Genomic DNA, 26440 nt, shown 5'->3' with positions numbered 1-26440 from the left:
AGATACTCTAATCGTTTTGCAAATCTATAGTACATGATGGTTATAAATGCCCTTAGCATGCCAAGACAGCATATGCTGCATGTCTGCAGACTTGAGGAGTGAGTTCCACTGGACACCATGTTGGAGCAGTTTTAGTCAACAGCAAGTGAATGTCTGCTGGAAGCATGATGTCGTAGAGCAGACAGAACACAATCTGAACTTAATACTGTTTAAATGCCACTGTTGCCATTTTTGGAGCTCACCGTTTCTGCCAACACCCTCTCAATCCACACACCTGAACACACACTCAGCAGCAGGGGCAACACCCTCATCGCCATCAATCCTATTTGAAGAGATTATTTACCATCTGCAGATTAATGAATGAATGATTTCTTCTTGATGTGGCAACAATTGTAGCAGTGTTTGACACTTTCTATAGTTGCTACAAATTGTAAAATGCTATGCGGAGGGCTAGTGTTTAAAGATGTGTTTTAGACACAAGTTTAAGATTTTTGTTTGCTGATTTAAAGGCTTCTCCATCATCAGTGCTTCAAGAGATTCCCATTGGCATTCTTCATAACTTTGAGATATAACGTAGGGTTGTGTAGAGCAGGACAAGCTCCTGGAAGAGGAGAAGGAAAGGCAGAAATAGAAATTTTCAATAGAAAATCAAAGCTGACAGGATGCACAGGGAGCAATTTTCCTCCATAAACTTCAGCAATGAAAACTGTACAGGATGTCTGCACTTCATTAAGGACATCCCCACTGAAATCTGCCACAAGCTTCAACCCCAAAGTACAACCTCAGAATAAGGCAAAGACTGCATTACCAGTGACTACGAAGGCAACAGTGGAGATGAAAGTTCATAGATTTGGCCCTTTCCAGTCTTGACCTATAGACAGCGCAACATCTTACTTATTATCCACTGATATATAGAATATCTGAAATGAAGCTCACTGCTCAAAAGGTGGCTAACTATGTTTCATTCTTCCTCGCCAAAAAGAATCAGGCAAATTGAGAATATGGCTTTATCAGGATTATGAGGACGGTGTCATTGGCTGCAAACACATCACTTTGGGTGTACAGTTTGCGTACAATGCTGCCACACAAAATGTGACACAGCAAATCATTGGTTGCTGAATCAGCATCCCCACCTTCCATTGCCTGGACTGTTCTGGTACAGCTCAGTGTGTATCACTATTTGGAGTATTCTGCCACCTGCTTCACAACTTCACTACCTCAGAGGGGCAACATTTGCTACCAGTTATGCTACAAGCTACTGAGGAATAGAAGAGTGGGAAACACAGGTTAACCACTCTCTGCTACAGTGTACAGGAAGAACTTAAATTGAGAATCATACAGGTAACTGCAGTCTGAAAGCTATTGATAAACAGATGCACACTTTAACTTCTGTCTGCCACAGATCAGCACAGCATCTGCTTGACTGCCACACAAAAGGGCAGAATGAACACAGTTTTATCCGTTTCTAGCCACTCACAATACCGGCTCCCTACTGAAGCATCCAACCTATGACTTAACGCTGGCTGCCCGCAAAGATCATTCAAATGTCCAGACAGCACAGAAGTGCCTGCATTTCAATGAATGGGCACAGGTCAATTATGCCTCAAGATCCGTGCACCCATTTTCTGAAGCTCCACAATTAAGTCACCTTGGATTTTAAATGGTTAAATGCAGCTTGTCCTTTATATCCTCAAAAAAAATCACAGGCAGAATCAGCAAAGGTACAAAGGTTCAGTAATTGAGAAATAATTCTGTGTGAGTAATCTATTTAAACAGTTGTGATTTCCAGTCAGGACTGGATTAGTAGTCTATAGGCATGGATCCCTAATTTGTAAATTTCATTTTACTGTGCATGCTGTAGAATGAATATGGAATTCTGTAAAGTGATATTTTCAAAAGATTCACCAAAAGTACGACCTTTAACAAAAAAAAGGCATGACAGTGGGATAACTAGCATGACTGATACCTGATCTGGTTCCATTCCCCAAATTATCATTCTATAAAGAAATGAAAGAGCACTTTTTGGACTTGGTAAAGCATCGAAAAAAACAGAATAAAAGCCATTCAGTCATCTTGCAGACAACAATGTGATCACATCATTGTTTCGGGTGAAGAGCTCTTGCAAGTACTTGCAACTTTTTCTGCCTTCATCCATTTTTATGGCACTTCAAAAAAAATTATTCATATTTTCCAGTGCTCATACTAAGTTCAGACAAAAGTCATTACCAGTAAATTGATAAGAGCCAGCAGTTCACAGGCCTCAGAAATTGCAAATTGCCTCTGCATTTGTGAGATGGGGGAATACAGGGGAAGTTCTGAAAATATACTGAGTCAGAAAATTTACTACAAAACTTTCCTCTCCCCCTGTGACCCCAAATAAATTTAGTTGGGCATGTATATATAAAGCAAGTCTTATTCCACAATATTTTAATTTTTGATGAACAGTCTTCTTTCATACCTCTATTGGGCATCAGGTTGTAAGTAACAAAGCACCTTGTTGCAAAAAATAAAATACTATAGCTAATTTGTATCAAAGCTGTGTGTATAATACAGGTGGAGAACCAAGTGACCACTAAATAAATGAGATAGTTCCTGACACATGGAGCAGGATTTTGTGTACTCCACCCAATGGCAAGTTCGATGACGGGGGTTTTTAGTCATCCAGGAGGATGACATATGGGAACCCCACCACCTTCTCATCACAACCTTGTTTATGTCTGTAGGGCAAAGGTCTATGTATGAGTTTCTGGCCTCATCACCAATTGATATTCTTAGGCAAGTAACTAATATCATCACAGATAATGTTAACCCATGTGGGGAGCACAATAAGAAAACTCCTCCTGGGCGCTTGTGGGTTCCCATTTCATTGGGAGGCACTTGTTGCGCAAACAAAAACTTGGCGTCTAATTGAAAGATATGATGATGTCACAAAAGGGATTGTGGGGAATACTGTGAAGAGACAACTCCACTGATCCAGGTGAGCTGGTCATTGTGGTTTAGTCACATCACTACTTTGGATGACACAACTTAATATAGCCCATTCAGCTTCTGAAGTATATATTTAATACTGCACAGGGATTTGTTTTTTTCTCATTATCAAATTTAGAAATGTTGATCTATCAACTATATATTAGAAAAATAAAAAAAAAGTAGTTGAGATCTGTTTCTGTGCTGTATGACTCTGTAACTCTGACTTATGTGGAAAAGCTAACTGGTCTCTTTATAGTTCAGCTGTCTTGCATTCATAAAATGAATTTCTACCAAATCTTTGGCACTGCCTCAGAGAAATTTCTGTGACTGGCAGTGAAGACATTCATAGCTTGTATAAAGGCAATGGCTGCTATAAATCTGAGATAACAAAGTGTAGAGCTGGATGAACACAGCAGGCTAAGCAGCATCAGAGGAGCAGGAAAGCTGCGTTTTGGGTCTGGACCCTTCATCAGAAATTTCTATTGGTTTTAGCCTGCGTAGGTGAGTCAAGTTTTCATTAGAAATATTAAAGAAAATAGAATTTGTGCTTCACTTCTAATCAATCATTCAACTATTGTGAAAATAATATTTCTTTTAGCTTTATTTCTTCTCTCAATATTTATTCAGAAAACCTACAACTTTGTAACTATCAAGGAGGACACTGGGGAGATAGGATCTACTTAATAATTTAAGATTCAAGTTTTCAGACATCATCTCTTTTGATAGGTAAAACTGAGGTACAGTTACTCCCTTCAGAATGGTTCAACCACAAATTTCAAGACGGCACTAAAGTGTAACAGGTTTTAATGAATTCAGTACAACAATGACTAAGCAATTAAAGTGCTTCATCTGGTAAAACATTTTTGAATTAACTTGACATTTTGAGAAGTGCTAAACAAATAGAGGTCTTTCTTTTGTACATGAAAATTTCATAACATGACCCTGAAAAATACTCCCATTACAATGAATTGCACATTAGTATAAGACATTTGGTAACAAACATATGGCAGAAACACAAGTGTAACGGCTGAGAATGCACCATTCAGCCCACTGAGCCTGCACCAGCGTGTTAAATGTGCATCATCACCTGGTGCTCATTTCCTGCTTTCCCCCTACACTCTTGCACCCTACGTTTTATCCAAATAATTATCCAGCATCCTCTTGAATTCCTGGCAGTACATTCTATACCATAACTACTTTCTGAGTAAAAAAAAAAATTTCCTCATTTCACTTTTGCTTCTTTTGCAGATCACTTTAAATCTATCCCCGCTTGTTCTTGTTTTTTTTAAGAGCAAGGACAGTTCTTCTGTATTCAGGCTGCTCATGCTTTGAACCATCTATCTGACCTCCTCTTCTCTCCAAGAAGAACTGAAACTCCTTAATCTATCCTCATGATTGAAGCTCTTCATCCTTAGTACTGTTCATGTAACTTCTGCGCTCTCTCCAATGTGTTCACATCCTCCCTATGATTTGGCACCTAGGACTGTACACAATAGTCCAGCCGAGTTCTAACCAACATCTTAAATGTACAGTTTTGATAACTGAGAAATATTATGATGTAGTAATTTTACAGGATTTCTGCGATCCCTATTTATTAAAATAATTTTGTGCAGATTTTTTCAATGTAGAATTAGAATTAGCTTAGCATTGAATAACAGATTGCATCAGGTGAAGAAATGTCTAAGATTTTTAACCATATATCAGTTTTCTTTCATTATCCACCAATATTTTATTCAATCCAAATTGGATTACTTTCCTAAGGTTTTAATATATGTAATTGATATGTAAATAAACAAAGTGACATTATTAACAACTGAAATGGGGCCCGTAAATAAAAGTCATAACACTGCCTTCTCTCAATCACAATTGGCCCAATGTATCATGTTTTGAACTTTTTTTTAATGAAATTGAAAATTTTCAACTCAGCTGTGTATTGTTACAAAGGTTTCAGCTACTTTTAAAAAGAAATCACATTCAGACTGAAATCTAAATATGTGACATTGGAATGGATTAGTCGGTCAAAATATATTTTTGAATGTACACTCTTTAGTAAATCCCTTACAAAAGATTGATTGAAAATATGTCAGCTGTCAGTCGTGACTGAATGATACTATGGTAATGAACTAACAATTGACTACATGTGCAGTGACATAGCTCTCATGTAGGTAACAGCATTACAATTACATGCCACAACAGATTATATTTTGGTTTCAAGAGATTCCATTTTTGTTCCAGCTCAAACCTGATTTTTCATTCATGTAGACAGATGTTCACTTCTCAATATTTCCTTATGCTGTTTTGGCTCCTTACTGATAAGTGGGCTTCTGAATTCTGCTTAAAAAAATAATTATCCATTCCTTTACTGTCCCTTCATCATGATGTAGCAGAGATTTCTGTTCAAATATCTTCCAAATTAATCCCCACACCCTGAAGTTTATTAAATGGAAGAACACAAATGCCATTATCGGATATAATGGAACGTAGTCAGCATCATCTGAGGAATTCAACCTGGTATCTGTGTCACCGAGCTCTGTGCAGCATGTCTTCCAGCTTATATGGAACTGAAACTTGATGAGAAAAAGATAGAACCTTTATCCCAAACAAAGTTGGCAAAAAAACTACCCCAATCTGACACTGCTCTTGGTACAATATTTTTGCAAATGTCTATTTATGAACCAGATCTTTCTGTCATTCTGAATACTTTTAATGAGAGTCAAACTGTCTCTAGAATCAAAGCGTCCAGCTTTTGACTTCTTTTATAACTAAATATTTCAAATGCCTGTTAAAAGAATCTGCTTGTACAGTTTTCTCTCATTGCAGGTTAACTCAGTTTACTGAGGATTCGATTTAGAAAAAAAAGTTCCAATTTACTGTACATATGTTTTAACAGAGAAAAAAACAAAACTGCTGAATTCTGACAATGACAGTGATCCAAAGGATATCTTACCACCATCCTGGACAAAATCCCAAAGCCTGGTTAGATAGCCGCAGCTCTGATTTTACTGTCAAAGTCCAGCTGCAGCAGAAGTGAGTTTTTCTTCCAAGTTTTCCTTAAAGAGGAACCCTAACAACTGAGTGAATGGGGTTTATTGTAGTAATGGAGCATGTCTAGTTTACAGTCATTAATAATTGAAAGTTACTGTAATATGCCAATCTACAGAATTTCCCGACATCAGAAACAGTCTTATCATTGTGAACAATTTTCATGGTATTAGTAGTTAACACTCATTCTGAGCATTCTGTATACCGGCTTCAAAAATAAAATCAATTAAAAATACACACCAAAGGTTGAGTGTTACCACCAGCAATTAGGATCGCTGCATTCTTTGAAAGGTAATATTTTTAATTTTTATGCAGTCAACAAGATATTTAGTATTCAAAAGTTAAATTAATTAGCATGAGGTGGAGGTTGGCTAGAGAGGTTGAAGCTGCATGAAGATGACAAAAATGTGGAAAAATACAGTACATCAGCCCAATGGAATCATGTGTAATGCTAAATATCTCCACACTAAATTTATCAGTAACAGACCAGCCTTGGCTGGGCTCTGACTCTATGGTTATATAACCAATGAAATGGCAATCCTCCATTTTCCTTTTAACCATCTGTGCAATTCTGGTGCTCACACAGAATCTTACTCCATCCTAGTTCTGCACTAACTGGTTTTAAAGAAGGTGTTGATCTTTTGTTTAATATGTTTGGTTCTACCTGCTGTCAATCAGTTGTATTGATGAAGTGATCATTGAATTCTGAACAACTCTACAATAAAACAAATTTGAAGAGCAAACATTCTGATTAAACCCTGGTATTTGAGATTTTTATAATATGCTTATGCAGAATGAATTAGACTATTTACCCCAAAATCTGGTGCACAATTGCCAAATTTTACAACTTCTATTTTGCTTAAAAATGTGACTTCTGTCAAAATTCATCGATTGTGCCACATGCATGGGGAAGTAGCTATAAACTACACAACCTCTAATAGTATAATTTGGCATTTCTAATGACTCATGAGTATTTATTGGTCATTTTTAAAAATAATGTAATACAAATTGCTTTTTCACATCTATCGATGTTTACTTTCGGGGAACATTTCAACCTTGTGCTGGACCATTCGGATTTTTTCACCAAACAAGAGGCTGGCAGAAATGATCATGGCACTGATGTCTGAATAAGTTGATTTAGTTTTTTGTTGTCAAGTGTCTTTCAGGCCTTGAACAAAGCCTTTCGAGAGATGTAATATTTTACTTGAAGAAGGGAGGGTTAAAGTACAGAAATCTAAGGTAGATTCATTCACTCACGCAACTGAATGATGCTTTGTGAGAAAGAAAATTAGTGGAAAACACAGTAAGAAACAGCGAGTGTATAAAAAAATCCTAGTTTACAAATTCAATGAATTTCAAATATTTAGGAGTTTCACGTATCCTTTACACGACCTCTTACAGCTAGAATGATGCAAAGCAGATATATTTTGTGTTCACTTAGAAAGTGCTCTTAATTTGTTAGTCTGAGTAAAACTTCAAATGAAATCTTAAAATGCACTATCTGAAATAACAAGGTGTAGAATTGGGTGAACACAACAGGCCAAGCAGCATCAGAAGAGTAGGAAAGCTGACGTTTCTGAAGAAGGGTCCAGACCCGAAATGTTGGCTTTCCTGCTCCTCCAAGATGCTGCTTGGCCTGCTGTGTTCATCTAGCTCTACACCTTGTTATCTCAGATTCTCCAGCATTGCGAGTTCTGACTATCTCTAAATAGTTATCTGAGAGTAGCTTTGAGGCCTTTACTCCTGGAAATCTAATTAGAGCTTTTCCTTCTCTTAACATTTAGATTTTATTCACACCTATTGCATGTCAGATGGAGTTAAAACCAACAGGGCTCCATCTGCCTCCCAAGAAAAGGATTATGAACGGGCATTCTTTTAAAATCACTAACCATGCAACATCTTTTATTTTGCAACTCCCAATATTCTGATATTGTTGGTGATTCATTCGGACTGATCGGAAAATTCATACAATGGTCAAATGTAGCTCTATGATGCTCAGACAATGCATTGTTACCTACAAAAACCTTTGCTTCTTCATTCTATAAATCTTCTCCAATTTATATCAGATGTTATTAAGCTTAAATCAAGCGACTACACAACATGCAAAGATCATACTAACTGTACAAACAGCAAAAATTCCCTTCAAAATTCTTAGAGTATTCCCAAATGGAGTCGGGACATTTTATGTTGAACTTGTTTTCATTAAAAATACAAAAGTAATGGGAACCGCTGAACAGGGTCAGTTGGTATTTGGGACAAAAAGACTAAGATAACTTCTCAGATTCTAATTAAGCTCACTTTCTTATTTTCTGACTTTTGTTTCAGATTTGCATAAGTTTTTTAAACTTTCTTTTGAAAGTCATGAATTTCTTATGCTCAGTTTTAACCTGTGAACTCAAACCTTGTTAAATATTTGACTGAGAAGTGTATGTAACATCTATTATATTTGTGGCAAGCTCTTCCCTCCTCTCCTGAATAGAAACAAAGTTTGAAGTTTGACTGTAAACTCCAATGACAGACAGAGACATAAAGCTCTATGGTGTCAGACCTCTTATAAAACCAGCAGTTTAATTATTAAAGTTCGTCATGTTCTGTATTAATCAATCTTATTTTGAATAAATAGTTGGAGAAATTGAAGGTGCAAACTCCTTGAACTTGTTTTAAAAACAAAAGTCACACTGATGATACATTTATATGTTCCACATTAAAGGCTACAATAGGCAAATTAGTTCCAGTAATGTAGGTGTGTTGTTTTCCTTTGTCTGCCCCGATTGTTTACATCATTGTTTAGTACACACAAGGACTGAGATGCACAGAAGCACTTAACGACCCCCATCCCGGCTCCCCCTCCCTCTCTCGGACTGATCCGCTCTGACAGATCTAGGTCACTGGGACGCTCTTGCGGTCTGGCAGCTGATCAGCACACTGCCTGCCTTGATGCAGTGCACACTCTGAAATAATCATTTTAAATAAACCCGTGCAAAAGTACGCCGCAGCAAAGTGCACAGGCATCTGAGCCACAGGAAAGAATGATGTTACAGAAAGCTGCACGGAATGTGCACACCTACAGGCACAGCAACAAAGTTCCAGATCAAAATAAATCACCAACTGGCATCGTTCCTGCTGATGAGACAAATTACAACCCGCAGCTTTTATATTAAATTTGACATGCGAAGCTCATAGCTCATTTCGCTCAAATAAAAATCTGGAAATTAGCACTGAACAAACCATAAGACTAGACTGCAGGATGCAAGGCAATGTAGTACCACTCAGTAAGAACCTCTGAACACACAGTGCAACAGAAGGATTTACAGTTGACAAACATTTACACACGCAAACAAAATATATAGACTGGATCGCGGCTGAGCAAAATGCAAGAGAGCTAGAAAAGACAGTTTACTGAAAATGTCAGAAGCTGACAGTATACTGCTCGCTCCACACACCGAGTGAGAAAATAAAAACAATCAAGACTGATCCTCAGAGGAAGAGCTATGGACTAAATGTCGGAACTTCAAATTCAGGCGTTACTACATGCCAGAGAATACGAGCTAAAGACACAGGCTGCTTTTCACCCTTCAGTTTGACAACCTTAATATACTGCAAACTCCCCTTGAACGCACAGAATTGAGAGCAGCAAACATTTTATTTTTTAAAACTTTATTTTTAAAAATCGTCCTTCCGCTCCCACCGCCGCCAGCACTACCTCCCCAAATCAGTGCCTTACCTCTCATGGTTGATATTTGCAGGGTGACCTCATGTAACAATGTTGAGGCGGAGGGAGGGAGGGTTAAGAAATACACAAACAAGAGAGCAGCTACTCAGCCCAGTCTCTCCCGCGCTGGTTTGTTTGCTCAGTTGATATTAGGGATGATGAGCTGGACACTGACTCACTCTTCAATCGCAGCCCCAAATGCTCGCCCAGTTTTTCAGCGACATGTGAAATCCGCCTTCGCGTGATTCGCCTGTCAAGCTGCTCTCGCTCCGCCCCGGTCTCCTCCCATTTTAACCCAGAACCCAGCCTGCAGCCTCCCTCATCTACCACTTATTGTTGCCCGTACCCTTTTGCAGCTGCCGGCAGCGCCCTTTCTCTTCTCTCTTCCCATACTTCCACTCCGTCCATCCATCTTTCATTTCCATCCTTTGTTTCTCCCACCTCTTCCTCCCTCCATCTATCTCGTCCAACTTTATCTACCTCGCTCTTGATCTCTGCCTCTCTCAAATCTCTCCCTCCAGCAGGTTCTCCTGTTTCTACTTTTTCCCTCCACAATTTCTCGCTCTTCCCTCAATTTCTCTCCTTCATCCCGGTCTCAAATCATTCCCTTCTTCCCTGCCTCAAATCTTTCTATCCAGAAATACCTCCCTCCCTCCTCTTATCTCTCCCTCCCTCCAATCTCTCCGTTAACCACCCCCTCACAATCTGTCCCCCAGTCTATCCCTCCCTCAGATCTCTTCCTCTCTCAATCTCTTCCTGCTTCCATTCCTCTAAAACTCTCCCTCCGGCAATCTCTCCCACCTTCTATCTCTCTCCATCTCGCCTCCAGCACTAATTTGCTTTCCATCTTGTCTTCCCTCTCTCGTGTCCTCTCACTTTCCCTTCCTCTCTTTCGCGTTGCCTCACTCTATCTTCCTTTCCCTCTCTCCCCGCGTCTCATTCTTCCTTTTCCTTGCCCTCTACTCTCGCTTTCATTTCTCTCTTTGTTGTGGCATGTTTTCAATTATTTCCAGACACGAAGTTTAGAAAGAATAAACTCAGTTAAAAAATATAACAAAAAGGAACGTGTTACCATAGTAGCAAGTTAGCGCAGAAGTGATAAAACTGTGAATATGTGTAACATCTTACTCGTCAAAGAACCTGAAGCGTGTTTTCAATGTTACCTTAAATCGCGAGTGATGCTGAATTGATTTCTATTTCCTGGAAGTTCATGTGAGAAGATTAACACGATATTTACCTGAAGGACAGAAATCAAAGGGAATTTTATTGTTTACAGCCACGACGAGTAATGCGATTTCATCGCTGAAAAGCAATCGATCACATGCAAAAGAGAGTTCCAAATCATTGTCAATGATCATGACTATATTCTTTTAATTGGTCCAGTACCAATGTGCCTTTTGAGATTTAACAAAAGTAATAAACTGGAGAAAATAAAACATTGCACAATTACTTAAACCATCTGGCACAAGTATGAAGTGAATGCAGACACATTTTCCTCCGGTTTAGAGACAGATATTGCACAAGTCAGGTCTTGACGCGTTGCAAAATCGTACTTATTACTAATGGTTAACTTTCAGACTGAAGTCGAGGTCTTGACAAATAAAAGACTGTCGAATGTATACAAATGTCCGATTGCCTACATTTTCTTAGCAGCAGTGAATGCAAAGTGCCCATTGTTGCCAACACAGAGATAAAAAGTAAGAATAATTAACAAGTGCGCAGCAGTGATTACGTTTACCCCTTGTAGAATTTCAGGTTATGTTATCAACTACAAGGGAGAAAATACTTTGATTTATGACCATCATTAAACACAGATAATATATTGGCCTGCTTGTCCGGCTGTGTTGATCCAGCTCTACACCTTGTTGCCTCAGATTCTACAACATCCGCAGTTCCTACTGTCCCTGCAACAGATAATATGTATTTGCTTTCAGGTACGTTAGCTTTTCATCTATACAGTAATATCATTCTTCTGAGATCGGGACTTACTTCAATGGTAAATTCAGATTCCCATCACAGCGAATGGCAATGTTCAATACATTTGGAGACACTAACTGCCGGATAACATGCAAATCAAACTTTAATTACCTTTCATCCCTATAATTGATCACATAGTAATCAGCAATTACAGTCAGTATAGCTGGTATCTTTTGTATTTAGTTCTGTGCAGAGGATTAAATTATTAGAATGTGCAAATAAAAGTTTACATTTGAAAGCAGTCAAAATTTAATGTGATGCCTTTAAGTGGTGGTACGGTAGCTCGGTTAGCACAGCAGCAGGGACCCATGTTCGACTCCAGCCTCGGGTAACTGTCTGTGCAGAGTTTGCACATTTTCGCCGTGTCTGCGTGGATTTCCTCCGGGTGCTCCGGATTCCTCCCACAGTCCAAAGATGTGCAGGCTAGGTGGATCGGCCGTGCTAAATTGTCCGTAGTGTTCGTGGGTGTGTAGGTTATAGGGGTTAGGTCTGGGTGGGATCCTCCAAGGGGCGGTGTTGACTTGTTGGGCCGAGGGGCCTGTTTCCTCACTGTAGGGAATCTAATCACATAAAGGCAATTTAATGCTAAATGATGCGTTATGACATTATTGAAGTATCTTGGTGGATTTCATAATTAATTCCTTTTGTGATGCAGTGCTTGTAGTGAAGGAAGAAGCAAAGTTCAGCTCAGAGATGACTATTACCCCTCTAATAGATGTCAGGAGTTTGAAAAGAATATTATAAATGTGGAATATAAGTCTGCCTGACCTGATGTACATTGTGAGTTGCGAAATACTTCTCCTACTGTTCAAGATTCTGTATTGAAGGAGAATTCAACAATGCAAAGCTTTCCTCAAACAAATATTGCCAGAAATCTAAGATGACATTCTAGAGAATGAATTTTAACTGAGGTATGGGTGTCAAGAGTGCATATTCAAAATGTACAAATTGGACTGCAACCCTGCAAAATTTTCCACGCATTTATCTCCAAACCCACGTTTCCAATATGCATTGTCAGCGCATAATATTCCTCACAAGAAGTGCCAATTTTAGAGCTATTTAAATTTATATATCAATTTATGTACCACTGCCATATCTTTGAAGTTGATTTGAATCCAGCTCAAATTCCTGGAATAAAAGTCTTCTCGCTTTGTAAATTCAAAATATTCTAAGAAGATTTTGGCACTGTCAATACTTCCAATGGAATCATTGTACATACAGTGAAATGATGATGAGTCAAATTTGGAAACTGGTTGTAGCAAAGTCAATCACCATTTCTACTGTCAGAATGGGAAGCCCAGTAGAAGAATGCTCATGTTAGGTCAAAATTCCAGACTGGTAGTCCCGGGTTAGCTGAATTTGTGCATGTTTGTCATAAGACAATGCCAACCAATCAGAGCAAAGTTCAGCTTAATTAGAGCCTGACAACATGGAAACATCATCATCTAACGTTGTGAAAATATCAAAAATTGCCTGTGAAAGGAGGTTCAAACTCCTCAAGTGTGGTTAAACCCAAGAAACGGTTAAAACTGCAATCAATTAGAGACAAGGTGAAACTGACAGATGAGGCAAATGTAGATACCATATTTTCTTAATATGAGGAGACCAAGCAAATGATGACCATGAAGTGTATGATGAATACCTGCCCACCTTTGTGTCTGTTCCCTTAGCTGAAGCCACAAGATGAATAGAGGTGCTTCAGGATTTCACACAACAGTACAAATGTACAGACACTTTCAATATTATGGTGGACTGTATCAGTCACATGCAGACATGGCACTCAGCAGAAAAAGGATTCCTGCATTTTTCAGACCTAATACCCAATGTCTGTCAATGTATTTTACTGTATAAAGTCAGTCCATTATAAGGTGTGAACAAGTTGAAAAATAAAGTCATTTATCACATAATTACTGCATCACTGTGTTTTCATTTTTTTTCACATACAGCAATTTGAAGTGCTCATCAGTTTACATGGGGGATACCTTAGTTATCTTGAACCTCCAATTAAACAACGTTCTAGACAAGTTCCTTTTAGTTTGACTGAGTGTGATTTTACTGTAATTCAGCAGTGCAATTAATTTAGAAGTGTAATTTACACCAGGCACTAGGATGACTAGTGTGAGAAATGGAAATAGATGGGCACCCAGTTAAGCATTCTTGATTTTAAATTCTCTCATGGCCTTGTGTCTCATTGATCTGCAATCTCTTCCAGCCTTACAACCTTCAGATAACTGTGCTCCACCATGTACAGGCTTCTTGAATGTTTCTGCTTTTGTTTGGTGTTTCAGATGCAGTTTTCTCTTCAGTTGCCTAGAATTTTGTTCTTAAACTTTTCCAACCTTCTACCACTCATTCTTGCCCATATGATCCTCCTTAAGACCTAAATCAGTGACCAAGTTTTTCATTAATTAACCCAATAATACCTTAGTCTGAGTGTCAAATCTTGCCTGTCAACAGACCTGTGAAGTAAACTGGGACACGTAACAATATTAGAGGAGCTATATGCATATATATTATTGTATTGCATTACTAGAGTCATATTCCATGGAGGCATGTGTAGTGACACATTATATGTGCAATAATGAAGAAAATTTACCCTAATCTCCAACCAGGAACAGATTTACTTGGAGGTACTTAGTGTTGATGCTGGTTCTTTTTTCAGCAGTCAAGTTACTTAACTTGCATGAATGAAAATTTAGCTTGTCATTAGATTAAAGCTAAGATTTGGTAATTACTTAACAGTAGATTTTGCTGACAGTGTAAAGAAGTAAATCAACATTAAAGTCATTGTTACATTTTGCTCCTTATACCAACTTAGTTAAAACTGGTTCTAAGCTGTTGGAGCAAAGGGCCCTTTAAGTTTGGCAAGATGGAGGTCTTGAGTAGAAATGCCAGCTTTCATTTAGTGCACAACACCATGGTAAAGGAATTGAAACATGAACTTGTAATAGCCGCCCAGGGGATTATTAAAGAATTAGTTGACACTTATATTGTCTATCTGGACTCATGCATGACATTTCACTAAATCCCATTTCCTAACACTGACCAGCTAGCTGAGAGTAACCAAGCTATTACTCATGCTACTTCAGAGGTATACTATCTTTTACTGTTCACTTGTTGAACTTTTGAAGGGGACTTTTGATATACATGGTTGGGTTTCTGGCAACACTTTGTCAAAACTTCACCAGTGCTCCATCAACATTTATTCTGGAAATTCTTCTAAAAGTGCAGTGGGTGAATGGAATGAAACTTATGACTAATCAGTGCATGTGTGGTAGACCTGCAGGGCTCTGTTTTAGCACTTCCAGGCAAGTTTAAATTATGGTTATCAGTGTGTAGGACTAAAATTGCAAGTTGTAGACATACCTTCAATCTTCACATTAGCACAGGACACATTTACATTTTTTCACTAAGGTAATGCTGATTTATCATGAAACCATTAAACAAGAATCTGATGGAGAAATGTAAAACAAGATGACCATTTTGGTACGTATAATTTGTTTCACCTAAGTTACACTGAATCCAGTCCTTCAGCAAGAACATACTTGACTTTAAAAGCTGACAGTGAAACTTATTGCATCATACCATGGCTTAGCAGGAATCACGACATGTGGTTAACAATGATAGATCATTTGAAGACTCAGTCTCAGTTATTTGAGGATTATGCCCTGTAATTGATCCTTCAGTAAAAATGGAATGCGGTCCGAAAAGAAGCCAAAAAGACAAAAGCAAAAGTTGTGGTGGGCAATTTTCAGAAATTGGACAAATTCTGCCTTTCAGCATTCCACAAGGAAAACTTCACATACACACACTGACTGATTTTTCAATACACTAGTCAAGACAGCTGACCACACAATAAATATGTCTACAAACTGTAGAACTGTAAATACACCTACAGACCTACATATTTGAAGCCATTCCTTGAAAATGCAAATCCAGATAAACCTTTTGATTGAAGAGAAACTGACCTGTTGTAACCAAGTTCTTCCCCATCAAAACTACCTTCATATTTTAACAGATTATTCACGGAATTATGACAATATGTAGGAAGGCACAGGTTTGGGGAAGGATTTTATTGTGATAATTTTTGACATCAATGTGATTTGTATTGTTCTCTGTGAGCTTGTGAATATGATACTGACTTAAGTTAAAAAGGAGCATGATATCATATTTGTAAATTTATCAGAGTTACAATAAATGATTAAAGGAGAGGTGTGATCCTGGACAATTTTATGAATTAGAGATAGGAATATCAGGGCAGAGTGAGATTTACCTACTTGCACAAGCATCATTGGCTACCATAAATGTTCTAATATGGCTATTGACTTTATAATGGATGGGTTCCACCTGTTGGGAGTTGATTTGGATGCTTCCAGATTCTAGCCCATATAAATTAGCTGTTGAACATGTCAGAAAAAATATCCACCAACTAACAGAGCTCATGACTACAGAATATCATCATTTCTGTCTCTCTATTGGGCCAGACACAGAATACGGTCATAAGATCAGTCTTTGCTTGGAGATAAGTTCATTAGGCCTCTTGCTCAGAGCTTTCTCCTCCAGAATATCAGAGGATCACTATCCATTGGTCAATAATTGAAGAAATGTAATTTTATACATGCTATCATTTCCCTTACAGGACTATAGGACACAGTGGCAGCGTCTGTCCATCGAATCTGGAGTCCCTGGTTGTAGTCCTGGCTGCTGTAGAGGTGTGACATAACACAGGGTTGTTGGCTTGCTCACTGAGCTGGCTGGTGATCGTACACAAATTTCGTCACCATGCTTGGAAACATCATCAGTGCTGCCTCTGATGAAATGATGTTGTTCTACTCCGTTTGGCATTTATATGATCTGGTCTGTTAAGTTGGGTTGTGATTCTGGTTCTGTTCTGTATGTGGTGTCAAATTTCATATGTTTGTTGATTGCATTATGGGTTGAAAACCTGGCCTCTAGGAATTCCTATGTGTGTGTGTGGTTGGTTTGAGCTAGGATGGTCATGTTGTCCCAGTTAAATTGATTCATTGTCCAAGTGCACTGAGATGAGGGGTTGATCATCATTTTGCTACTAGCTGATGTTCACGTATCCTGATGGCTAGTTTCCTTCTGGTCTGGCTGATGTAATGTTTGTGCAGCCATTGCAAGGTATTCTGTAAACTATGTTGGTCTTGCATCTCTTGGGTATGGGGTCTTTGGAGTGAGTGTTGGTCGTAGTGTGACTGTCGGTCTGTGTGCCACCATGATTCCTAGTGGTTGTAGGAGTCTCATTGTCAGTTCTGATATGTTCCTGACAAAGGTTAGTGTGGCCTGTTTATTGGGGCATACTGTGTCCTCTTGGCATTGTCTATCGAACAGGCACCTGTGGATGAAGTTAACAACAACAGTTTGCTAACAATGGATATCCCAAAAACTGAGATTCCAATGAATAATGGTAGGACACAAACCCACACCACAATATGACAAACACTCATAAGGTCCAAAGAGTCCATACCCATGACATACAGGACCAATGCAGCTTACAAAATACTTAGCAATGATTGCATCGGCTGGACCAGAAGGAAAATAGCCATCAGGATACACGAACAGCAGCTAGCAGCAAAACGACAGGGTGAACGTTTCCTCATCTCAGTGCACTTGGACAATGAAGGCCATTGATTTAACTGGGACAATGTGACCATCCTAGCTCAAGCCAACTACAGACACATGCAGAATTCCTAGAGGTCTGGTTTTCAACCTGTAATGTAACCAACAAACATGTGGAATTAGACCCCATTTACAAACCCATGCAGAACAGAACCGGAAATGACACAACCCAATGTAACAGACTGGATTATAAGTATCAAGCAGAGTAGAACAACATTGTTTCATTGGAGGCTGCACTGATGATGTTACCTAACATGGAGATGAAACATCTGTACAGTAACCAACCAGCTCGGTGAGCAAGCCAACAGCCTCATCCACAACCCGAGCTACAAATATTCACAAGAACTTTAAACGTCTGAACAAGTTGATTAAAAATATCTACATTTTCCTGATGATCATCAGTTTGCAACAAATAACCAAGCTTCCTCTGACAGCACTGTCCAAAAGCACAACAGGACAAGGGTAGCAGGTGCAAGAAATGACCTCCTCCTGCACCTTTCCCTCCAAACCATACTCCATCCTAACCTGGAACTCTGTGAATGTTCCTTCACTGTCACTTGATCAAAATCCTGGAACTTTCTTCCTGTGAGTGAACTTATATCACATGGATTGCAGTGGTCCGAGAAGGTGGCTCCATCATCTTCTCGAGGGCAATCAGGATAGGCAATAAATGCTGGTCCAGTCAGCAACACTCCAAAAAGATCGTAAATACTTTGGGAATCATAGAATCCCTGCACTGTGGAAGCAGACAATTCCGCCCAATAAGTCCACACTGACCCTCCAAAGAGCATACTTCACAAACTCACCTTCTAACTTATCCCTGCATTTCCCACCCTAAACAAAATGGGCAATTTAGCATAGCCAATCTACCTGGCCTGCACAGCCTTGGACTCTGGGAGGAAACCCACACAGAACATGGGGAGAATGTGCAAACTCCATACAGGCAGTCACCTGAGGCTGGAATAAAACCTAGGCTCCTGGTGCTGTGAGGCAGCAGTGCTAGCCACTGAGCCACCGTGCCACCCCTTCTTCACGAGCTCTGACATGCTGTACTGTACCCAACAATAAATATCAATTTGAGTAGCAATTGGAAATTCTCTGTCTACAACAAATCTCTTGCATCCCAAACTTCACCTTCACCATGCAGGAATCACAAACTCACCTCCACTCTCCTGTTCTTTGACTGAGGGTTGGAACACCAGCATTTGATAATACTGACTGTCAACAGTTTGCAAACCTGTTTGACTCACTTGTCCTTTGAAAATGGCATATCTTGGTGGAAGTTGCATGTAGAATAGGAAAACAGCTGGAGAACAGAAAATAAATGGCTTTAAATTAAAAGTATTGGACTTAACTGTGTCAGGTACCAGATAGAGGATAGATCTGGAGCTTGCACTTGACTGTATAAAACTGGACAAAGAGCAACCATACAAATATATAAGTTAAAACATCTGGCATGTGAAGGAAGGAGAAAATAATTACATAGTATTTGTAAAGGTGTTACTGTTAATGCTAGTCTGCAGTTGAGAAGGAAATGGACAAAATCTGGCAAACATTTCAAAACGTGCTTGATAATTTTCACATAAATTGAATAGTTGAGTTTTAATAATAGAATAATCTATGTAGTGAAACAGCTGGCGATCCTGTTGAGTAAACAATCAGGAATGCAATAGAAACATAGGTTATTTCTTTATAAATCTCCATTACACATCCTCTGTGAAAAGAATTAGTTATTTAGCATACTGCAAGAGTACTTTTATCAATAGCTATAGAACAAGTAACAGTAACTCACCTCCTGGCTCCCCAAAGCAGGTCCACCATCTACAAGGCACAAGTTAGGAGTATGACGGAATACTCATCATTTGCCTGATGAGTGCAGCCCCAACAACACTCAAGAAGTTTGACACCTTCCAGGACAAAGCAGCCCACTTGATTAGCACCTCATCCAAGAACATTCATTCTCTCCACCACCAACGTTCAGGAGAAGCAGTGTGCCCTGTCTACAAGAGATAATAGGAACTGCAGATGCTGGAGAATATGAGATAACAAGGTGTGGAGCTGGATGAAGACAGCAGGCCAAGCAGCAGCAGAGGAGCAGGAAAGCTGACATTTCGGGCCTAGGCCCTTCTTCAGAGAAGGTCTAGGCCTGAAATGTCAGCTTTCCCGCTCCTCTGATGCTGCTTGGCCTGCTGTGTTCATCCAGCTCTACACCTTGTTATGCCCTATCTACAAGATGCATAGTAGAAATTCACCAAACATCTTTAGGTAGCACCTTCAAAACCTATAACCATTTTCACCTTGAAGGAAATAGGCAGAGGTTATATAGGGATGCCACCAGCTGTAAGTTCCCCATCCTGACTTGGAAGTATATCGCTTCATTGTCGCTGGGTCAAATTCCCGGAATTCCCTCTCTAATGGTATTGTGGGTCAACTGATAACATGAGGACTGCAGCAGTTCAAGAAAGCAGCTCATCAACACTTTCTCAAGGCCAGCTAGGGATGGGCAATAAATGCTGGCCTTGCCAGCAATGCCTACGTGCCATAAGTGAATAAAAAAGTTAGTGAAGAGCATAGATGCCACATCATCTATTAAAATATAATAGAGCATAGAACATTACAGCACAGAACAGGCCCTTCGGCCCTCAATGTTGCGCCAACCTGTGAATTAATCTAAGCCCATCCCCCTACACTATCCCACCATCATCCATATGCTTACCCAAGGATTGTTTAAATGCTCATAATGTGGCTGAGTTAACTACATTGGCAGGCAGGGCATCCCACGCCCTTACCACTCTCTGAGTAAAGAACCTGCCTCTGACAAAGTATTATATTGAAAGCGATATTGTTGGTCAAACACTATGGAACCAGATATTTCCTAATTTTATGTATTATTTGTTAGTCTTAACATGTTAGGAGGAAGGAATCAATGTTAGGAGGAACAATGGATGAACAGACAGAAACAAATGTTTGTGAGTGAAAATATCAACAACACAAAGGAAATGTTGAAAATGATATTTAAGACATAAAAAGATACAGATTGTAAATTGATTTCAATAGAATTGCTTCCAAAGAAGAGTTATGCAAACATGTATGGACTAAACAAACCAAAATAAGTGGATCCCATTCAAAACTAATGGTTGGAAAATCAGTGAATTTATCGAGTACTGGAAATTGGTTTGCTGATGTGCTGAATATAATGTTCTTTCTCTTGCTTTTTAAAGAACTTAAAATACAATCAATTGGAAAATATATTCTATCTCCTGAGAGTTTTACTTGCAGTTAATGAAAGAGCTAAAATAAGATGCCAAGTAATTTTACATACTACTATCGTTCAATCTTTACCCCTTGGTGAGTAAAATATTTTTAAAGTTACCTAATTATTATTTCACACTTTAAAATTCTTATCTGAATATCAATGGGGAAATTAGCACGATATGTTTTTGGTTAGCTCAGGAGCCGGTCAATTGGTAAAAGGAATTTTTCACATAAAATGGTTTGTTAAAATGAAAATATACGGTTGGATGTAAACAGCATATTTTTCATTAATTCAAGAGATGTGGGTGTTGCTGTTTGGGCTAAAATTTATTATAGCCATTTCTAGTTGCCCATGATAAGATGGTGGTGTGGTGAGCTGATTTCTTTAACCACGGCAGTCCGTGGGTTTAGATAGGTCCACACCGTTGTTAGGGGAGGAGTTTCATGATTTGACCCAGTGATACTGAGGGGATAGCAATACATTTCCAAGTCAGGTCGGTGAGTGGTTTGGAGAGGAACATGAAGAAGGAGGTGTCCCATATACCTGCTGCTCTTGTCCTTTGGGATAATGGTAGTCATGCTTTGGAAGGTGCTGTCTAAGGGAGCCTTATATCCATTGAAATAGTGGAGTGGTAACAAGTAATGTTGGGTTTCTGTACAATGCTGATGATGAGTCAGTATGGGATCAGAAAGATAAATGGAGGAGATACTAAGTATTATTTCTGTTGTTCAGTTCAGTGGCCAAGGTGGGCATGAATGGGCCGGACAGATGGGGAAAGAAAATGTACAAATGCACTTACCACCTAGAAATCATTTACTTTCTCCCTCCCATTATCTTGTCTACAAAAATTTTCTAATCAGCATGATCTTACTGGAGATAGTTGAAACACTCTTGATTATATTATTAACTGAATTCTGTATTGGAATTAGAACTATAACTCTAAAATAATAAGAAACATCAGATCTCTCATTCACTGTCTAAACCACTCAATGAAGCTTGGTGGATAGTTTCCAAGGGTGGCAGGGTGCAGTGCTTAAAGAGGTATTTATTTGAAGACACTCAGATTATTGGTAGCTGTATATTAGTGATCTTCTTAGAGTTATTTAACATTGAATGTTGTTTGATTCTGATGAGTTATTTTCCACTATCACCCTGAAAAATTAGTGAGAATCTGTTGTGGGAAGAGTGATTTCCATTGGACTGTCTTCTCCAGGTGGTTCCTGATGCTGAGGAAGGCCTAGAAGAAAAGGACAAGATTTAGGATAGCAATGAGAGGCTGGGCAGAATCATATGAAAGGCTTAGGAACTTAAAACATAAAAGCGGGAACAGGATATTCAGCTCTTTGAGCCTGCTCCGCAAATCCATAGATCATTGGCTGATCAGGTGTATAATACCAAGTAAACCTTCCTGTCCGCATATTGCCAAGCCCCACAATTCTTGATCCCCCCATCTATCCAAAATGCATCTAAGTCAGCCTTGAATAAATTCAGGGGCACAGTCTCTATTGGTCTTTGGGGAAAAGAATTTCACTTAATAACGATCCGCTGAGAGAAAAATAAAATCTCCTCATCCCCAAACTATGTCTCCTAGTTTTAGTCACCTCAATAAGGGGAAATATCCTCTCATTATCTTCCTGATCAACTTCCCTGATGATCCTATGTGTTTCAATTACATCACCTCTCATTTTGATAAACTCCAATAGTTATAGGCCCAACCTGCACAACTCCTCTTTATAACATAAACCCTTCACCTCTGGAATGAGCTCCTTTGAATGTAGTCATTTTTGTCAAGTAAAAAGACTAAAACCGTACATATTGTCGCAATCATGATCTCATCAAAGTTCCGAGCATCTGCAGTCAAACCTATCTACTTTTATATTCCATTCCCATTGCAATAAATGCCAACATTCCTAATCATTTGCTGTACCCGTATACAAACCTTTTGTGATTCACTGAATCTGACTGATTAAGTTTTGAAAATGGCTGGAGGTGCACTCCATTTTAGTGCATTAAGGGTCGCAAATGATAAGCAGGCAGAAACGCATTTCCAATGCCTCTTACTATCCCATTGATTTCCAGTGTACCTGAGCCATCTTCAACTTCATCCGAGGCCTAAGATGGACCATGTTGGCTGGGACACCATGTACAAAGCTCTAGATAAGGGGGGATGGGTGAAGAACATACCCAATGATGCCCCCATCCAGATGGCCACTTTTGTGTATGGCTGCATAGACCCTCAGTACCCAAACATCAAACATCATTACATACTGAGGTTCTACCTGGAATTGCAAAGGATGGGACTGGACTCGTTGCTGCAGAATGCCACAAGTAGTTGGACCTTTCCGTATCACCTGGCCTTCATGGAGAAGTTTGCAAAGAAAAACACTTTTGACCGCAAGTCCATCAGGAAGTGATCAGCACGTAGCATCGTCAAGAACCTTCAGGAATAGGAGAAGGTGGATCCCGTCCGGTTGCGCCTGAGCACACTGTCAAAGTCATTTGGCAGAATGCCTCACCACCAGAACTTTCCAACAAGCACCAAGACATTGGCTCATGGTGAGAAGGGCAATACGTTTGAGATCCTTCATGTATGCCTGGGTTCTCTGCACCACTGCATGTTGCCCTTGAAGCAGCTGTGGGGAGGTAGAGACTGTCACACATCTTCTGGAATGTGCCTTTACAAAGGAAGTCTGGAGAGAGATACAAAGGTTTTTGTCAAGGTTCATGCCAAGCAGCTCCATGATGCAGGACTCTGTGCTCTACGGTCACACCGAGACAGACATCGAATGCACCTGGAGGACCATCAACTTGGTGAAAGATACTCTTGCATCTGCCCAAAACTTATTGGTCTTCCAGAACAAAGTGTTGATCTCAACTGGGTGTTGCAGACTGGCACATTCCAAGGTCCAAAACTACATGCAGAGGGATACACTAAAGCTTGGGCCAGCTGCTGCCAAGGTGCAGTAAAGAAAGAACATTGTCTGAGGGTTTTCTGCCAAAATTAGATGGGTATTCGTTAAGTTATCAGACCCTCCTGGCGCTTCAAATGTATGTGTAAATATAGTGTTGCACAAGTAAGAAATGCCTTTGTTTTCTTAGTTAGATAGAGCCAAACTCCAATGTTTGTTTGTTTCTTCATATGCTACTGTACAGAACCGAACAGCTTTAGTGACTAAGTATGTGTATAAAGATATTTTTATGAATAAAGATACAGGCATACATGAAGGATCTCAAAGGTAGTGCCCTTCTCACCATGAGCCAATGTCTTGGTGGTTGTTGGAAAGATTATTTTGAAATAATTTAAAAAAGCCTGGGTCAGGGACGTAGTGGTGGGAGCTAGTTGACTATCTATTTCCCTTCACCCCCTTGCAATACTTAAATTGCTTATTTATTTCAAAATAGATTTTGCCATTCAACTAAACATAGGTATTTTGATAATCATCTTTTTGATGATTATAAAATGTTTTGCACTTCTGAATTACGCCCATTGCTGATATGTAAAACATTTCAGGAATGCTATTACTATGTATTAGTGAGTTGAGTGAGTGTTTTCCATTGTCGAGGGAATGGACTGTATTAGGTGGAGAATGGTGGATATGTTAATTAGTCTAAATATCCTTTCATGCTGATTGTCATTAGAAACAGCTGCCAAACATGAAAAACAGGTCACAGGCTTGCCCTCTAAGCGTTATGAAGCTCCTATTGAATTGCAACATGTGATGAAAATTGAAGTTTCACCTCTGTTATGCTTGTATACATTGTCTTGAATAAAATAAAACAGACTTTAAAAGCATTTCTTTAATATAACAATGTCATTTCTTTGTCCTGGGAGATGATGGACTTTTGTACTGAAAATGTCTGTTCTGGTTTCTTAGCTGATTTGTGAGTGGCAGTCCCATCCACAACTGATATAGAAGGATTGCATTAGCCTGATGTTTGCTGAGGACTTTCCTTCCTCTATCTGATCATTTCTTTTGCTCTCTGCTTTTTACCATTCCAAACTGCTGGTCTCCAGTCAGCAGTGAGGTCTTCCTATGAATCAACTCTGATCCTGGGTCAACTTGAAGTCAAATGTGTAGACATTCTTGTATTGCAGACATATGTGACCTATTGGTTTCATCCTAGTAACAAGCTTGACTTTGAGGATTCAGCTGTTAAACAGTTGATTCATATGACCCAACTAATGGAGTCATAGTTGACTAAAGAGGACAAACATTTCGGAGATCTCAGAACGTTGGTGTCTGTTTGTGTTTGGCACATTCCTGGCCAGGAGACAACATTTGTCTGAGACAGTGGAGGTGGAGGCTGTTCATTTTGGCATCAAGGGACAGGTTGCTGTTAGTCATTGAACCAAGGTAAGTGAAGCTATTGATGACCTCCAGAATTGGCTTGTCAACATTGTTGATAGAAGATGGAATCTCTGCCCTGACCCAGAAACTTGATCTTCCTGATTGCAGCCTAAGCCTCTTGCAGGATGGGAAAGTTAAACCATGAGCTGTTGCAAACGAACTTCAAGATGAGAAGCTATAGTCCTAAAATGGCTCGAACAAACTGTTATGCCAAATTTCATCTCTATTTCAGAAGGCTATATAATGGAAGATGCGGTAAAAAGATAAATGTTATGCAACTCTGTTTCACCCTAGTTTAAACACTACTTTTATTTTTATTTTTTGACTGTGGTCTAAAAATGGGAAAAGATGCTGCCTTATGCTAAAGAAACTGTGTAAGGAAGGTGTTTGCAGTTTTAAGAGCAGGTTACTGGAACACATTGTGAGTTGCGCTTATTTGAGCAGTGAGGGAGAAATCAGCCCTGCCTGTTTGGCAATTTTGCCCAAAGACAGTCTTTAGATTGGCTTTTCAATTGGCACCAGCTGTTGTGGGTTCAGGAGAGCTCAGCATGGTAACAATGACTAGATTGATTGTGGGCAGGAATGGATTAATTGATCGGCATGGATTAATGTTTAAAGACACTACTATATCCACCTACACAGTAACAATGTTTTCATAATAGTGAGTGTGACAGAGTGATATCTTGTGCTGTAAAACATAGAACATAACAGCACAGTACAGGTCCTTCGGCCCTCGATGTTGTGCCGACCTGTCATACCGATCTCAAGCCCATCTAACCTACACTATTCCATGTACGTCCATATGCTTATCCAATGATGACTTAAATGTACCTGAAGTTGGTGAATCTACTACCGTTGCAGGCAAAGCGTTCCATTCCCTTACTACTCTCTGAGTAAAGAAACTACCTCTGACATCTGTCCTATATCTTTCACCCCTCAATTTAAAGCTATGCCCCCTTCTGCTCGCCGTCACCATCCGAGGAAAACGGCTCTCCCTATCCACCCTATCTAACCTTCTGATTATTTTATATGTTTCAATTAAGTCACCTCTCAACCTTCTTCTCTCTAAAGAAAACAGCCTCAAGTCCCTCAGCCTTTCCTCATAAGACCTTCTCTCCATACCAGGCAACATCCTAGTAAATCTCCTCTGCACCCTTTCCAAAGCTTCCACATCCTTCTTATAATGTGGTGACCAGAACTGTACGCAATACTCCAAGTGCGGCCGCGCCAGAGTTTTGTACAGCTGCAGCATAACCTCTTGGTTCCGGAACTCAATCCCTCTATTAATAAAAGCTAAAACACTGTATGCCTTCTTAACAGCCCTGTCAGCCTGGGTGGCAACTTTCAATGATCTGTGTACATGGACACCGAGATCTCTCTGCTCATCTACACTGCTAAGAGTCTTACCATTAGCCCTGTACTTTGCCTTCCAGTTACTCCTACCAAAGTGCATCACCTCACATTTGTCTGCATTAACCTCCATTTGCCACC

At 39.5% G+C, this 26440-nt stretch overlaps 1 protein-coding gene across 1 annotated transcript in view; it reads right to left on the bottom strand.

The window, feature by feature from the left end:
• The window catches only part of LOC125450190 (nuclear receptor ROR-beta-like), a 69426-nt gene extending 59400 nt beyond the window's left edge, over positions 1 to 10026 (bottom strand). The window contains exon 1 of the mRNA XM_048526210.2: positions 9737 to 10026. Coding sequence (XP_048382167.1) covers positions 9737 to 9743 — 7 coding nt within the window. The 5' untranslated portion in view covers positions 9744 to 10026. The remainder of the gene's footprint in view (positions 1 to 9736) is intronic.
• Positions 10027 to 26440: the final 16414 nt, after the last annotated feature.

The sequence above is a fragment of the Stegostoma tigrinum genome, chromosome 30 (genome assembly GCF_030684315.1).
Source record: "Stegostoma tigrinum isolate sSteTig4 chromosome 30, sSteTig4.hap1, whole genome shotgun sequence".
Classification (NCBI taxonomy): domain Eukaryota; kingdom Metazoa; phylum Chordata; class Chondrichthyes; order Orectolobiformes; family Stegostomatidae; genus Stegostoma; species Stegostoma tigrinum.
The sequence above is the reverse complement of the archived record's forward strand: the minus strand, read 5'-3'. Positions and strand labels throughout refer to the sequence as shown.